This window comes from Chrysochloris asiatica, unplaced genomic scaffold (assembly GCF_000296735.1).
Source record: "Chrysochloris asiatica unplaced genomic scaffold, ChrAsi1.0 scaffold00176, whole genome shotgun sequence".
NCBI lineage: Eukaryota > Metazoa > Chordata > Mammalia > Afrosoricida > Chrysochloridae > Chrysochloris > Chrysochloris asiatica.
In genome coordinates this window covers 2,100,945-2,118,539 of record NW_006408694.1, presented here as the reverse complement: position 1 = coordinate 2,118,539, position 17,595 = coordinate 2,100,945, and the positions used below count along the sequence as shown (strand labels likewise).

Below are 17,595 nucleotides of genomic sequence, written 5' to 3'. Positions count from 1 at the left end.
TAAAGATTTACAGCTTCAGAAACCCTGTGCAGGGTCACTGTGAGTTGGAATAGACTTCACAGCACATAGCCACCAACACCATTCAATAAAGAGAGTTATGGTATGGTACTATAGGATAAAATAAACAATTTTTCACATTCATTTCCAAAACAACATGATTTTAACAGTGCATAATTTTCAAACAATAAATAAAGAAAAACAAAGAAAAAATTCAAACCTTGAAATGCAATTCAGAAGGAGTCTATGGATAATATTGAATGACTCAGAAAGCATCTAAAGAAGATGAAAGGAATAAATAAGAGTTCACTATATCACGGGGGAGTCCTGATGTAGCACTGTGGGGTAATGTGCTGGACTGCAAGGTCCAAAGAGCACCAGCTGCTCTTTGGAAACCCTATACAGGGTCGCTGTGGGTGGAACTGACTCAACGGCACTTAACATCAACAATACCACAGGAGTCCTGATGTGGCACCATAGGATAAGCACTTGACCTCAAGGCCAGTTTGAACTGCAAGGTCAGTGGTTCAAAGTCACCATCCGCTCCTCAGAAACCCTATACAGGGTTGCTATGTGTTGGAACTGACTAAACAGCACATAACAACAACAACATGCCTGAAAAAGAACTGGTTGATGTTCAACCATTCCAAGTGGTGGCACATGATCAAGAACTGATGGTATTGAAGGAAAAAGTCCAACTGCACTGAAGGAACAGGTGAAAAGTAAGGTGCCAGGAATTAAAAGAGTGCCAATTAAAATGTTTCAACAAATGGATACAGTACTGGAGGTGCACACTCTATGGCAAGAAATTTGGAAAAGAGCCACCTGGCCAACCAGTTGGAAAAGATCCTGATTTGTACCCATTCCAAAGAAAGGTGATCCAACAGAATATGGAAATTATCTAATAATACCACTCACAAATAAAATTTTACTGATGATAATTCAAAACACTGAAACTGCCAGAAATTAAAATATATTCAAAAGAGAATGTGGAATAATAATACTGTTATTAGATGGATCTTGGTTGAAAGCAGGGAATACCAAAGAGAATTTTACCTGTGTTTACTTACTATGCAAATGCATATAACTGTGTGGACCAAAAAAAAAAAAAAAAAAAATTATGGCTAACATTGTGAAAAAGAGTAATTCAAGAAAGATTTAATTGTGCTCTATGGACCAAGAGGCAGTCAGTCATTTGAACAGAATAAGGGGGGACTGCTTTGAAGAAAATCAGGAAAGTTGTGCTTCAGGTTTGTAAAAATTCACCATACTTATTCAATCTGTGTCCAGAGCAAATAATTTGAGAAGCTGGACCATATGAAAAAGAACAAGGCATCAGGATTGGAGGAAGATTCACCAAAAACCTATGATACACAGATGATACAAATTTGCTGGCTAAAATGAAGAGGACATGAAGTATTTATTGATGAAGATCAAAGACTACAACCTTCAATATAGATTGCATCACAACATAAATGGAACAAAAATCATCACAATTGTACCAATAAGCAACATCATGATAAATGGAGAAAAGATTGAAGTTGTCAAGGATTTCATTTTGCTTTGGACCCACAATGACTACCCAGGTAAGCAGCAGTCAAGAACTCATAGGGCGTATTATGTAGGGCATATCTGCTATAAAAGATCTTTTTAAGTATTAAAAAGCAAAGACGACCAAGATATTCCTGACCCAAAACATGGTATTTTCAATTACTTCATCTGCATGTGAAAGATGGACAATGAATTAGGAAGACTGAAGAAGAATTTATGCTTTTGAATTATTATGTTAGTGAAGAACATTAAGTATGCCCGGGACTGCCAGAAGAATGAACAAATAATCTGCCTTAGAAGAAATATGGCCCGAATGCTCCTTAGATGCAAGGATGGAAACACTTTGTGTCAAGTGCTTTGGCCATGTCATCGGGAGAGACTGTCCTTGGAGAAGGATATCCTATTTGGTAAATTAGAGGGTCAACAAAAAGGAGGAAGACCCTCAAGGAGATGGACTAACACAGTGGCTGCAACAATGGGCTCAAATTTAGGAGTGATTATAATGCTGGCTCAGGACCTGGCAGTGTTTCGTTCTTTTGTACATAGGTTTACTATAAGTGGGAACCGACACCTAAACATTTCAATGTAAGAACTATTACTACATATAGGTATATATACTTACATGGTTGTTCTTATTAAGTGCTGTCAAGTTGGTTCCAACTCATAGCCACCCTGTATAGGGTTTTCCAAGGAGCAGCTTGAATAGCTTGAATAGCTGACCTTGTGGTTTACAGTCTAGTGCTGATCCTACCATACCAGAAGTCCTACATAAATACACATACACACATACATAGGGACTTCATTACCTTTTAGTTCAGTTTTGTTTTTCACTCTTTGAAGTCTCTTAAAAGAAAATGGAATTTTCCATGAACCTTTTAAAGGATAGATAAGTCAAAGGTATTGCTATTAGGTTTCAATTTATACATGTACAAGGGTATTCCATACAAAACATGTTTAAATATGTCTCTGCAATCAGTAAATGACTACAGACAAATTCTCTCAGTAATACGCCCTAGTGTTAGTCTGACTAGGGTGCCTTCAAAAATAGGTCCGATCAACACACATTGCTTCTGGGGTGAGGGACCTAGTTGGCCAGTTAAATTCAAGTCAGAGCTGTCAGCTTAGAAGGTTATGTTGTTGTTGTTGTTATGTGCTGTGGAGTCGATTCCGACTCATAGCAACCCTGTACAGGGTTTTTGAGGCTGTAAATCTTTATGGGAGCAGAAAGCCTCATCTTTCTCCAACAGAACAGCTGGTAGTTTCGAACTGCTGACCTTGTGGTTCACAGCCCGATTCGTAACCACTACACTACCAGATAGAAGGTTATAACAGCTGCTTTTTGGGATTCCAAAGGGACAATTCACAAGGACACAGGACAATCACTGGGGCTTATTAGGAAGACATTTTGATGATCACAGATCTTAGTAGGAAGAATTTTTGAGAAAATGAAAATCTGTATTGGTGAGAAAAAGACTGGGAAATTTGTGACAAATGATTTTTTTCCCATGACAACAATATACCTGTTGTTTGAGGGTAGCAAGGTCTGCACTAGAAGAATTACATTGGAAAATTTTACTCCATTCATGGTACAATTGTATCTTAGCCTGTCAGACTTTTTTTAATTCCTAGAACTCAAAGAACATTTAAAAGGAACATGATTTGATTCCCTTGAGACCAAAACTGTTGTACTGATGTAGTATAAATAGAAAGGAGCTCTAGTAGCGTAGTGGTTAGGAATCAGGCTGCGATCTGCAAGGTCAGCAGTTCGAAACTACCAGCTATTCTGGATGAGGCTTTCTGCTCCTGTAAAGATTTACAGCCTCAAAAACCCTGTACAGGGTCACTGTGAGTCAGAACCGATTCCACAGCACATAACCACAACCACCAGTATAAATAGAAGAGTGTAGAATTCTTTCAAGAAGGATTAGATAGGTGGAAACAATCCTTTCAGAAGGATATGGTGATGGCGGCGGTGATGTGCTGTGGAGTCAGTTCCGACTCATAGCGACCTGCAGAGGGTTTCTGAGGTTGTAAATCTTTATTGGATTAGAAAGCCTCATCTTTCTCTGATAAAATGCGTGGTAGTTTCAAGATGCTGACCTTAAGGTTTGCAGCCCGACTCGTGTAGACCTAGATGAAGTGTATACTGAGAAACAATAGCTTCCCATTTTGATATCTTTGTTAATAAAGATTGCTATGATTTTGTAGCAATACTTTCTGACTTGGCTTCATATATGTGTTGTTGTTGTTGTTGTTGTTGTTAAGTGCCATCAATTCATTTCTAACTCGTAATAACTCTGCATAGGGTTTCCAAAGAGCAGCTGGGTAAGTTCAAACCCCTGACCTTTTGGTTCAAATTGACCTTGAGGTTCTATGATGCCACACCAGGAATCTATATATTTGAGGAGGCTTCAAAAAAATTCATGGAAAAATGGAACGAAAATTTAATGGATTTCTTTCTATGAATTTTTCATAGTCTTATGGTATATGCAACTCTTTTGTTATTGGACATTTATTCTATTTTTATTTAATCACTTCTGTATTATGAGTCACACTTAGACATATGTCTTTGACCACTTCTTTGATTGCTTCATTAACTTAGATAATTAGATATTTAATTTAAGGATTGGGACATGAAACTTTTAAGACACTTGAAGCACATTACCAGATTTCTTTCAAGTAATGTTCTAATTTGTGCTACATTCTGCTGCATAGGAGAGTGCCCACCTCATTGACCTCAGTGTTGAGTTGTTAAAGAAAAAAATATGACAGTTTTCTGGAGGAATGACTATCTAATTTTAACTTGCATTTTTAAAAAGTATAAATGTAGGTAATATTTTCATATGTTTATTCACTATTTGTTTTTTGTCTATTTATGTCTTTTTTTTTTGTGTTAATGTTGTTTTTTTTTTTTTCTTTTTTGCTTTTTGTCTTTTTTTTTTTTTTGCTGTGTTAATGTTTTAATCAGTTTTCAAAGGAGCTCTGATAGCGTAGTGGTTACGAATTGGGCTGCTAACCTCATGGTCAGCAGTTCGAAACAATCAGCTGTTCCGTGGGAGAAAGATGAGGCTTTCTGCTCCTGTACAGATTTACAGCCTCGAAAACCCTGTTGCTATGAGTTGGAACTGACTCCAAAGCACACAACAACAACAATCAGTTTCCAAAGCTGGCTATGTGTTTATGTTATTGGTTACATAGGATTTGCTTAAATAGTTACTTTTATTTTCATTCATTTGCTCATGCATACAGTTAACTAGGAGTCCTGATGTGCCCCTGTGGGATAAAGCACTAGACCACAAGGTCAGTTTGAACCACAAGGCTAACTGTTTGAACTCACTGCCCCTTGGAAACCCTATACAGGGTCGCTATGAGTTAGAACAGAATCAACAGCACACAGCAAGAACAGTAACTAATAGCTATAGAATGCATGTCTAATTCAGGTACTGTTATAGAACACTCATTTAATTCTGCTTTGTACGAGTACTAAATATATTGTTTCTTACCCATCAAACAAAATAGTTGCCCATAAATTTCAACTCTTGTAGAACTGCACTAAGGCTGTGACCTTTTGGAAGCAGATTTCAAAATGCCAATCTTTTTGTTTGTAGTCAAGCACTTAACTGCTTAACCATTTGTGTTATCAGAGGCTCTTATTTGTGTAAAGGGATTGGAAATTAATTAAGAGAAACATTTTTGCTTTGGGTATATATATATATTTTTTGGAGCCCTGGTGTGGTGCTGTGGGCTAATGGGTCAGACTGCAAAGCCATTTGAACTACAAGGTTGGTGGTTCATAGAAACCCTATACAGGGTTGCTATGGGTCGGAATCGACTCGATGGCACTTAACAACAACAACCATTTTTGTTTTTAGTCCCTGTAATACCTGATCTGACTTTATACATTAATCCACTCTCAGTAAATAATGATCAATGTAAATTTATAATGCAGTTTTACTATTTGCTTCCTTCGTTTCCTCCTTTTCAGATGTCTGAAAGGGAGGATCCTGATAAGTGGAACTTCTTAACAAGAGTGGATGCGATAGCCATCTCCCTCTAGTAAAATGCAAGCTTGTTATTTACTGTCTTTCTCTTTTATTTGTTGCTCTGAAGGGCATGTTCCTTGATAATGCTGTGGTTCTGCTAGCTACAAGCCTGCGCCAAGCGCTGTGTCTCCAGTCAGACGGAAGCTGCACTGGAGTGGGAAATCAGTCTGAGAAATCCTACTGGAAAGTGCATAAAATCAGCCCTGGGATTTGCATGTTTGAAAGTGTGAAGAATGCACAGATGTATCTGAGGATTAATGATGGCCGGTGTGATGGATACGTAAGCATCTGCTCATATTTTTCTGATCAAATGTTTTTAAAAATTTCCAGTAGTAGATATAAGAATGGCACTTCCTGAAAGTTTTGATTTTTAGTTTTAATACATGTACATACTAGAAAATGGATTTTATATGAGATGGTCTGCCCTGCCTGGCAACTTTAATAAATAGGTTGGACAGCCAGTCTTGGTGTGGTGAGTGGAGCGGTCCAGCCCACTAACACATTGCTTCTCAAATTTTATTGTGCATATGTTACCTGGGAGTCATGTCAGAAGCAGTTGTTAATTCAGAAAGACTCAGGCAAGGCTTGATTGTCTGTATTTCTAATAAGGTCCTAACTGTTATTGATGATGTTGATCCAAGAACCACACTTTGAGAACCCAGACTTTAGATGAGCCCCAACAGTACTGCCTTTGAAATTCTTCTTTCCGCACCTGCATTTCCTTCATTGCAAACCTTGTACTTTGAGTAAGGAAGTAATTTTAAATTTAACTTCTAAATTTGAGGATTCCTTATTAAACGTGTGAAACTTTAGGGGAGGGGATGTGGATGCAGATGCAACATTTTTTTTTGAATTCATAATTCTTCTGTGAGGGACGGGGGCAGATAAGGTTGGCCATCAAACTTGCCTATTACTATGTTTTTCACAAAAGTTCACCCACATAAATCAAACACACACACACATATTTTGTGTTAAAGTTCTGACATAGCATAAGCATGCATACACTACGTGTCTCCTGACATTTACAGAAGTGAATTTTAGCCTCATTCACTCTCGTTCAATAGTCCCAAAGTGTTGCTTTTGATCACATTTGTATACTGAAGGTGTAGGCCGTGGTTACAAAGTCATAGATCCAGTTTGGTAGTACTCCCATAATTGGAAAGTAAACTATTGAAACTATACGATCACTCTGGGGCAGTCCACAGCTGGGCCTCAGAGCAGTGGCAGTCTTTGCAGGCAATCTCTGTCCAGGTACGCTGTGCTGGAGATGGGCATAACATTGGGAGGTGAGCTGGGCTTAGGGCTGCCACAGCCTGAGCAAGGGCTTGTCCTGTTGAGGATGAAGGACATTGCCCAAGCATACCTGGGACCTGTGGTGCTGATCCCATGAGAAGCAGGGTGGTAGAATGATATAGGTGGGAGCCCTGAGAGCTGCCCCCCGACCCCAGGTAGCCAATCAGACCAGTCTTGTCTGAGTGAGGGACACATGACCTCTCTGCACCTGTGACTGTCCTACTTGCTGCACGCGTCCATGTGGACGGTAAATTCAAACAACCAAGTGTGGCAGCCAACCAGATGGATGTGTTGGAATGTGCACAGCTTCAGTGCCCATCTGAGTGGCCTCTCCAGTCAAGGGTGCACAGACCCACTCACTTCCTGGGCTAGGGCCAGCTGTCTGATGAGGGATGTGTCTGGGGCACAAAAAGAGATTTCTTCCTGCATTCTGAAAAGCAGTTTGCCAAGCAGGCAAGGAATCCTGCCAGGAGAGAGGCTACCTTAGAGACTCCAGAGGTTGGTCCTACTGCTGGGAAACAAACCTCTGAGTCAATTGGCACCAATACAAAGACTTACAATTAAGCTCACAGAACAAAAAAAAAAAAAATGAAATTAATGTCTTCAACATATGAAAAATATATTGGTGTTGCATGCTTGTGGAAACAACATATAGGAGATGGTTATGTAATATGCAAAATTGTATATGACCGTATGTATTATTTGTTTAGAAATGTGGTAATACCTTCTCCTCTATTCTTATTTGAAGCCTTCAGTTTAGTTTCAGCGGATCTTTCTGGAAAATTCTCAGAGATACTTATCACCCTTTTCTCCTTACAACTATGGCATCTGAATACATGGGAGAACTCATATGCAATTGTGGGGTTGAAGATAAGGGATTAGGCCACCTATGGCTTTCTGAACCCTTATCTTTGTGCCAGGCTGGCAGTGGTATGAGAGCTGCACTGATAGTGCAGGGTGCAAAAGAGGAAGACACACACACACACATGTGTATCCTTGATAAACTCCCAGTAGTTTTATGAAATAGGTAATACTGCTATTCCATCGATGAGAAACCAAGTTTAAGAGACAGTGCCATGTTTATGGTCTTTGAAATAATTAGGCTAATTGATATTTTAAAATAAATATTGCTAGTAGTAATTTCAACTAATGTGCAGTCACCCGATAGGAATAAGATCAGAAAGGAGCTTTCCCCCTTCATCCCAACATCTGCAGAAATACAACACTTTCTCTTCTGGGGGCTCTTAGGGGGCTCAGTACCGTGAGGTGGTATATTCAGTGCCATGGAGTCAGTTCAGACTCATAATTACCCTGTGTAGAGTTTCTCAGGTTATGCACCTTTGCGGGAGTACAAAACCTAACTTTTTCCCTTGAGGAGCAGCTGATGGGCTCAAACTGCTAACCTTGTAGTTTGCAGTCCTGTGCTTATTGTGCATAGCCACCATGCTCCCTGAGGTGGTTTATTAGTACATGATATATGTTTAGTGTATATGTATGTGTGTATGTGTTTGAAAGGTTCTGAGTCTAATTTCTGGTGGCACAGATGAGTGTGACTCCAAAGTGGGTGATGGGCTTTCTCTTTGGAAAGGGACAGCTTGGTGCCTACAGCTTCCATTTAGCTGTGTCATACTCAAGCTGGATCATGATTTTCATGGATTGTCCCTTCTTTTCTCTAGTCTCATGGTCGTTCTCTGTCTCTTCTACCTCTCTCATTGTCCCAGATACCTTGTGCTTCCAAGAGAATACAATTTAAAATTCCTCTGCAAGTTAATAGCAGAATCTTTCTGTCTTACGTTAGATGCTCATGTTTTTCCCCTCCTGTTTCTTTTTTATGAGTGATTCAGACCTATCTGTTTGATAATGCTTAGGGAATAGAAGAAGGCATTCAGTTGGCAGAATATGGTGAGCACAGGAAGGTGACTGAAACTTAACAGTGTCATCCTGTTGTTAGGTGCCATTGAGTTGGTACCAACTCATAGCGACCTTATGCACAGCAGAACAAAACACTGCTCGATCATGGGCCAACCCCACTACTGTTGTCATGCTTGAGTCCGTTGATGCTGCCACTTGGCCAGTCCATCTTGTTGGGGGTCTTCCTCTTTTTCTCTTACCCTCCACCTTATCAAACATGATGTCCTACAGTTACTGGTCCCTCCTGACAATATGTCTGACATATGAGAGATGAAATATTATCTCACTACCTAGGAATTGTTGGTGTTTATCCTTAAAGGAGCTCTGGTAGCGTAGTGGTTACGAATCAGGCTGTGAACCGCAAGGTCAGCAGTTCGAAACTACCAGCTGCTCCATGGGAGAAAAATGAGACTTTCTGCTCCCGTAAAGATTTACAGCCTCAGAAACCCTGTTACTATGGGTTGGAACTGACTCGACGGCACATAACAACAACAACAATCCTTCAAATGGAGAAACAGTCTTCCTTGTTAGTAGACTCACCCAGGAAGTGCTGGACTGAGTCCCTGTCCAGGTCAGTCACCCCAAAGCACTATTTTGGAATATTCAGGATAATAGGTGAGAACCTAGGCTGTCCCCAGGAGAAAACCTGAGTCAGGATCCATGAGAAGAGTTGATTCCAAACACTTATCCATTTTATACATTTTTCCTAGAACCACCTTTGTTGCCATTTGTCACATTAGAGTTGAGATCTGGAATGAGTAAGTGGTAGAACACCTTGTACCCTATGCTGTGTTGTGATTTGCATCAACACCGGAAACTCACCTTTTCCTTTCCTGATGGAATTCTCAAGTTTCAAAACTAGGTTTAAGACTGCCTCTACATTTAGGAGCTGAGGTGGACCATTATGCATTGGTGTTTCAAATTCAAGTGTCACTTCTCCTTAATGGTATTTTATAAACCAATCAAAAATAAAATCAATAGCAAAAATCAGAGGTGTCTTTACCTTTTCTTTAGGGCAGAGATAGCCAAAATGAAGAACCTAGGAATACTGGTAACACTAGAGGGACATAAACATAAGGAATTATAAAGAACATTGACATAAGGAAGTCAGGCCATTTGAGAGCACAGTGCACAGAGATGCTGCAGGTCTGAGAGTTGTATGTGTCATGTCTTGGGTGCATAGCATCAGTCTACAGTGTTAGTCACTCATTAGAGCCCTCTCAAGGCAACTCAGTGTTGTTACTAGTTATCGAGTTGATTCCAACTCATGGCAACCCGTCTGTCCAGAGTAGAACTTCTCTATAGGATTTTCAAGGCTGTGTGGATCAACAGGCCTGTCTTCCAAGGTGCTTTTGTGTAGATTAACACTTAGAACCTATTGACTAGTAGTACAGTACCTACCATTTGTGCTGCTCAGGGAGCAGTAGCTGAATGGAAAGGAGACAGATACAAGGGTCTTCTCAATGGGCAAACAAGAAATACTAGGTTCATGTAAATTGAGTGGAATTCAAAACTCTGCTTGTTACCACCAGTTCAGCATACTGAAAGCTTTACAATTGCCATGTGAGCAGCAACTTAGGGGAGAGCAAGCAAACTTGGTGCCCCAAATACGGGTGAGGCATTTCCTGGGTATGGTACTAGGGCATCATTTTTCCTACTGAGACCCTGTTTCTATTGCTCCCACTCAGGCAGTGACTTCTGAGGATGTGCCATGCTGGGGCAGTCAGTGTGCCTTTGAGAGGTACTGGGGGTTAGACAGAAGTGAAACCTTACTTTTTTTTTTTTTTAAAGCAATGCTAAAAATCTTCACTTTAAGTGAAGATTTTGGGAGTTTCTTTGACCTATTAAATCTTTATACCACAGTCAATAAAATTCACCCACCTGTCACACCAAACTGAAGACTCTTACTATATTCAGAGGCTTCTAACTCCTGGCATTTCTGTTCAAAATTCCAAACCTGTTCAAGGAAATTGAATGCTCGGTAAATCAAAAGAAAGTGTGCCACTTTTCAGGCCAAAGGTGAATTTCCTAATATTGTAACAAGATGAGTGAGGGAAGCAAAGAGAGGACACAGACTGATATTTTGGAGTGTCAGTGCTATGTGGCAAAGCTGAACTGTCTTATTTATATTTGTGATGATCTTTTCTAACCCCTACATTCATACAAGAAAACAATCAGTAAAGCAAACACCAGCAACGTGTCTACCTAAAGCTGTTCCAAGTACATGACCTAATAAATCCTTTTGTGTAGTCATCAAACATTGGCAGGGGAAGCATTTCTATTTTCAATATAATTCTTTGAATGATCAGACTCAGTCCAGATCAGTCATCTGAGCATTTCATTTGCAGCAGGATTGGTCCCTTGACTGCTGTCTTCTCAGACAGTAACAGAACATCAGGGTCAATGAGGGCTTCTCTGTGTAGCTAGTTAAGATAGGAGGAACACTCCAGACTAGCTCCTGATGATGTTGTTATTGAAACTACATTAAGGTTTCATCTTTGATCTGATATTTTTTAAAGAAAGAATATCATTATTTGTATTTTGCTCCAACTACTCCAATTCAACACTTTTTAAAGTGTTGAAGAGCAAAGATGTCAGCTTGAGGACTAAGGTGTGCCTGACACAAGCCATGGTATTTTCAGTAACCTCATATACATGCGAAAGCTGGACAGTGAATAAGGAAGACCATAAAGAATTGATGCTTTTGAGTTACGGTGTTGGAGGAGAATACTAAAAGTGCCATGGGCTGCCAGAAGAACCAATAGATCTGTTTTGGAAGAAGTGCAGTCAGAGTGCTCCTTGGAGGTCAAGATAGCCAAACTTCATCTCTCATACTTCATACATATTGTCAGGAGGGAGCAGTCACTGGAGAAGGAGATCATGTTTGGTAAGGTGGAGGGTCAGAGAAAAAGAGGAAGACCTTAACGAGATGGATCAGCACAGCGATAGCAGCAATGGGCTCAAGCTTAGCAACGATTGTGAGAAGGAGAGGAAGACCCCCAACGATATGGATTGGGCAAGTGGCAGCATCAATGGACTCAAGCTTGGCAACAGTAGTGAGGTTGGCCCAGGATCAGGCAGTGTTTTGTTCTGCTGTGTAGAGGGTCGCTATGAGTCAGTACCGACTTGATGGCACCTAACAACAACAACAACTCCAATTGTGGTGTTTTTCTTTATATTATAAAGTTACTTAATGAATCCTTAATTTAGTTGTTTGACTTTAAAATTCCATATCTAAAATTTTAGTAACAGGCCTTTTCAGTCAAAATAATCTCAAATTTGCTCTCAAGGAGCAATATTGGTCTGACCAGAAATCCTCAAGCCGGAATAACATGACTCTTAAAATCAGAATGTAATAACCATCTGAATCACCCTGGTTTGCATGCGTTTAGAGGTTATAGGAAGGCATATTATAATCACAAAAGAAATTTAAGACATATTCAAAGATAAATGTAAAGAATGGTCATAATGATATACCTTAAAATCCTAACAGTACCTCAGTCCTGGCAACTACTCAACACATGTTTATTGGAATAAATGGAATTGAATAGAAGATTAATGTTTCCACATCTCTGCCACTGTGCATCTGAAAACATTTCTTACAGGCAAACACACTTATGTTTAAATCAAGTGATGCTGATTCTGTAACAAATGTTTCTATTTCTGTTACAATGAAATGCTTATGCTGTAGGAGTAAATCACTTTAATAGATTTTGATGTAGTAGAGACTCAAGTTAGCACCAAATAGCATCCACTTCACTAGGGACAATTGTAAGGTTGTTAATTTGAAATGAAAAACAAACCTCAAAACAATATAAATAGAACTAGCTAAGCATGAACAGAAAGGGAAAAAGATACAGAGATTGTAGGAAAAACAAAGAATGTGCCAAAAGACACACACAAATGCCAAATACACACACATGCACACATACATATGTACACACAATACTTGTTTATTGTAAGAAATAATTCTTAGGATAATCCATTTTCAGGAACAAGGGGTCCAGGAAGTTGCTAATTGGAATTATTGGCTAGTGTAACAATAGAAGTTCATGCATCTGAGGTATGTGAGCAGGATGAATTGGGGGAGGGGGAAAGGAACCTGTTCAACAACTAGGAACTTTAAATAAGAATGCTATCATGAAGGGAAAGTAGGCAACTTCTGGGAAGATTGCTAACTGCATAGTACTCAGTCAGTGAGGAACTATGGGAAGAACTTTTTCCAGCTAGGAGATAAAAATTCTATGTGAAATTGCTGTGCACTGCATCTGCCCATGCCTTCTGGGTTTGGCGCCTGATTTTGCAAAATCAAATAAAAAAAAGCCTCACTCTTGCTAAAATGAGTACAGATTGGATGTCTTAAGCATTTGTTTGTCAGTAAGCACTCTGGATAACTCCTTGGTGACCTCAATAGGATAAGATGGTCTGCCCCAGCTCTCCCTCTGGAGACCCATCAGGGTAAGGTCCTAGTCAGGGGTTTGTACTGACCTGCCAGTAACCAAGAGGGACCAAGGCAGTATCCAGGGTATCAACAATGGTTCTTAGTAAGTAGGAAAGAATTATCATGTTGTTGTTAGGCACCTTTGAGTGACATTATGCACAACAGAAGGAAACACTGCCTGGTCCTGAAGCATCATCACAGTTGTTAAGGCTGAACCATTGTTGCTGCCACTGTGTCAGTCCATCTGGTTGAGGGTCGTCCTATTTTTCTCTGACCCTCCACTTTCCCCTCCTGATAACATGGCCAACATATGAGTGACACAGTCTTACCATACTTGATTCTGAGGAGTACTCTGGCTGTACATACCCCAAGACAGTCACATCTTGGAGAATCTGTGCAGGGTTGCTGTGGTCAGAGCTTACTCAAGGGCGCTTGACAATAACAACAAGAGTGTGGTTTCCTTTTTGCCTTTGAAATAAGGTTTATGTAATCAATAGTTATGGGGTAAGGAAGAGTCAGCAAATTTGCTCCCCTGTGAATTGAATGTACCAACGATTGTCTTACTTTTCTGAAAACATCCTTAAACGCAGTGCAAACAAGTCTCCCTTCTCTCTCAAACTGCCCACAATGCCTCATTTTACTTTGAATTATTTCAATTCTTTTTTCTAATACCAGCATGCAGTATAATTGTATCAATGGATTATTTACATCACAAAAAAATTGATGGCAATCTCAAAGTGAGAAAAACCAGAGTCTTTACTTATTACTTGTTACTAAGTGCCATCCAGTTGGCATCCAACTCATAGCGACCCTGTACAGGGTTTCAGAGGAGCAGGTGGTGAGCTTGAACTGCCAGCCTTTTAGTCTAAGCCAATTTTGCAGTCCAGCATATTAACCAACAGTGCCACATCAGAGTCTGGTTTGTATTAAATTCCAATACTTAAAAATCCTCAAAAATAACATCTCACTAAGAGCTGATATCACATTGTTGTTTAGCACCCAAGTAGCAACTGGTAAGTTTGGTATCACATTGTTGTTGTTGTTAAGTGTCTTTGAGTTGATTCCAATTCATAATGACTCAGTGTAAGGTTTCTAAGGCCACCACTCATCTGTCAGTTTGTCATACTGTGGTGGCTTGTGAGTTGCTGTGATTCTGAAAGCTATACCACCGGTATTTTAAATACCAGCAGAGTCACCCATGGTGAACAGGTTCAGATGAGCTTCCAGACTAAGACATTAGGAAGAAGGAGTGATGAACTATTTCTGAATATTTAGTCACTGAAAACCATATGAATAGCAGATAAACAGTGTCAGATGTAGTGCCGGAAAATGAGCCCCTTAGGTTGGGAAGGCACTCAAAATGTGACTGGGGAAAAGCTGCCTCCTCAAAGTAGAGTTGACTATAATGATGTGAATGGAGTAAAGCCCATAGAAGAAAAGCCTGCAGGACATTCATTTACTTATGGGGCACAACTCAAAATGAAGAGAAACAGCTGTAAACATCCATTGATTACAGACATGGAATGTACCAAGTATGAATCTGGGAAAATTGGAAGTTGTCAAAAATGAAATGGAATGCATAAACATTGATATCTCAGACATTAGTGAGCTGAAATGGACTGGTATTGGCCATTTTGAATCTGATGACCACATGGTTTACTAAGCCATAATTGACAAATTGAAGAGGAATGGTGTTGCATTCACTGTCAAAAAGAACATAACATATCCAGATCAGTCATGAGGTACAACACTGTGCTGTCTGTGATAGGATAATAATATCCATGCGCCTATAGGGAAGACCAGTTAATACCATTATTATTCAAATTTAAGCACCAACCACTAAAGCCAGTGAGGATGAAATAGAAGCATTCTACCAACTTCTTCAATCTGAAATCAATTAAACATGCAATCAAGATGTATTGATCATTACTGGTGATTGGAATGCAAAGGCTGGGAACAAAGAGGAAGGATCAGTAGTTGGAAAATATGGCCTTGGTGATAGAAATGATGCTGGAGAATGCATGACAGAATTCTGCCAAATGAATGATTTGTTTATTTCAAATACCTTCTTTAGACAGCATAAGAGACGACTATACACATGGACTTCACCAGATGAAATACAAAGAAATCAAATTGACTATAGTTGCGGAAAGAGACGATGGAAAAGCTCCATAACATCAGTGAAAACAAGGCCAGGGGCAGCCTGTGGAACGGACCATGAATTTGTTGTTGTTGACAAGTGCCATCGAGTTGATTCTGATGCATAGCGACCCTGTATAGTGTTTCCAAGGAGCAACAGGTCAGCTTGAACCACTGACCTTGCAGTTCAAACAGCTTTGCTGTCTGGTGCATTAACCCATAGTGCCACACCAGGATCATCAATTACTAAAAAAAATGACTTAAAAAAATTGCTTGCCTGCATGTGTTGTTGTTCAGTGCCATTGAATGGATTTCAACTCATAGCCACCCTGTATAGAGTTTTGAAGGACCAGCTGGTGGGTTTGAACCACTAACCTTGTGATTAGCAGTCTAGTGCTTATCCTACAACACCACACAAGGACTCACATATCCACATGAAAGATAAATTATTTTTTTAGAATTTTCTAAAAATTGGTCTCACATTTAATTTTGCTATAGTAGACTGCAATTTGAAGAATATACCTAGGTGCTTTGTATATTGTATATAGCAACAATGCTACTTCTTTGAAATCCTATAAGGGGTTGCTATGAGTCTGAACTGACTCAACAGAAGTTAATAACAATAGGAACAAATAGAGTTTAAGAAAGGAGTAAATTGTTGAATGGTACAGTCTAGAAAAATGTAAGCTTGATGAGTAGCATTAATAATACTCCAATAAGCAGTTAAGTACTCTATTACTAGCCGAAATATGGGTAGTTCAAAGTTACCCAGAGGTGATTTCAAGACAGGTCTGGTCATCTTCTTACAAAAGGTCACAGCCTTGAAAACCGTATCACCAATTCTACTGTGCACACATGGGTTGACATTGTGTGTACTAACAATGGCAACTAACAACAGCAGCAGCAAATAATATGTGGGTCGTGTAAACAATAAAAGACTTGGCTGCCACCCAAAAGTTTGATGGTTACCCAGTGACACCTCAGAAGAAAGACCTGACAATTTACTTCCAAAACTATGAATCATTGAAAGCCCTGTGGAGCACAGATGCATATAGGTTCTCAATGTGTCAAAGTTGATTTCATGGCAACTGATTTTTTTTTTTTTTTAACATAGAATGTGTATTACTAGAATGTGGCATCATGGAGAAGAGATTCTTACTTGCTTTGTTTATTAATATATTTCAAAACCTAGAACAAGGCCTCACATGTGATAGATGCTCAACACATATTCAGTGAATGAATGTATAAATGAATAAGTGATGCCACTTGGATGATGGAGACTAGAAGTTGTCCTTCACCAAAGGAACAAGCTAGAGGAAAATGTGTTAATCTGCAGGGGTGTTAGCATACATTAGATATTCCAAGCTAGGTCCAGCTACTACTTGTTAATAATGTGAAAAAAACACATAAAGTACAATGATCTTTTATACCCAGAACCCAATCAGTTTGTATTTATTTTAGGGTGAAGCAGAGATTTTTAAATGAAAGAGGAAATTTTTAAATGAAAGAGGAAATAGGGAATAAAGGAAACTAAAGGAGTCCTGGTGTGGCACTGTAAGGTAAGCACCAGACTTCTAAACACAAGATTGGCAGTTCAAACCCAGCAACCACTTCTCAGAAACCCTATATCGGTTTACTATGAGTTGGAACCAATTTGCTGGCATTTCACAACAATAAAGGTTTACTGATTTGAAATTTAGTTATATTGTTTTATTTTTATTCTGTTCTGTTCCCTGTTGTTACCTGTCAAGCTAGTCATTAAACATGGTGAACCTGTATAGGGTTTCTAAGAAGAGGCTGATGGGTTTGAACTGCCAACCTTGGTTAACAGTACAGTGCTTATCTCACAGCGCCATAGCCAGCTCCATTCTTTTCCCTAGTTGTATTTAATGGAAGGTTAAAGATATGTTATCACTTTATTATTGTTATTGTTATATTCCATCAAGTCAGTTCTGACTCATAGCGACCCTGTGTTAACCAACCTTGTGGTTAACAGTCTGGTGCTTATCCCACAGCGCCACACCATAACTCTTGCTATCACTTTAGGTAAGGGTGCTGCATCTCCCATTAATGAGACAGGCCTCATTAGCATAACAAACTTAAGCTGATCATCTATAACATAATCTAATTTTGTTTTAGTAACCACAGGCAGAGGTTAAGATTTACAACAAATCAAAATTGGAGGATAATCACTTCAGGTCACAAAATGAAGACCAATCA

The 17,595-nt window shown here is 39.4% G+C and overlaps 1 protein-coding gene across 1 annotated transcript in view; it reads left to right on the top strand.

Moving 5' to 3' along the window:
• Nucleotides 1-17,595, top strand: part of LOC102810528 — a 373,438-nt gene that overhangs the window by 197,845 nt on the left and 157,998 nt on the right. Inside the window, exon 14 of the mRNA XM_006871864.1 lies at nt 5,659-5,871. Coding sequence (XP_006871926.1) covers nt 5,659-5,871 — 213 coding nt within the window. The remainder of the gene's footprint in view (nt 1-5,658; nt 5,872-17,595) is intronic.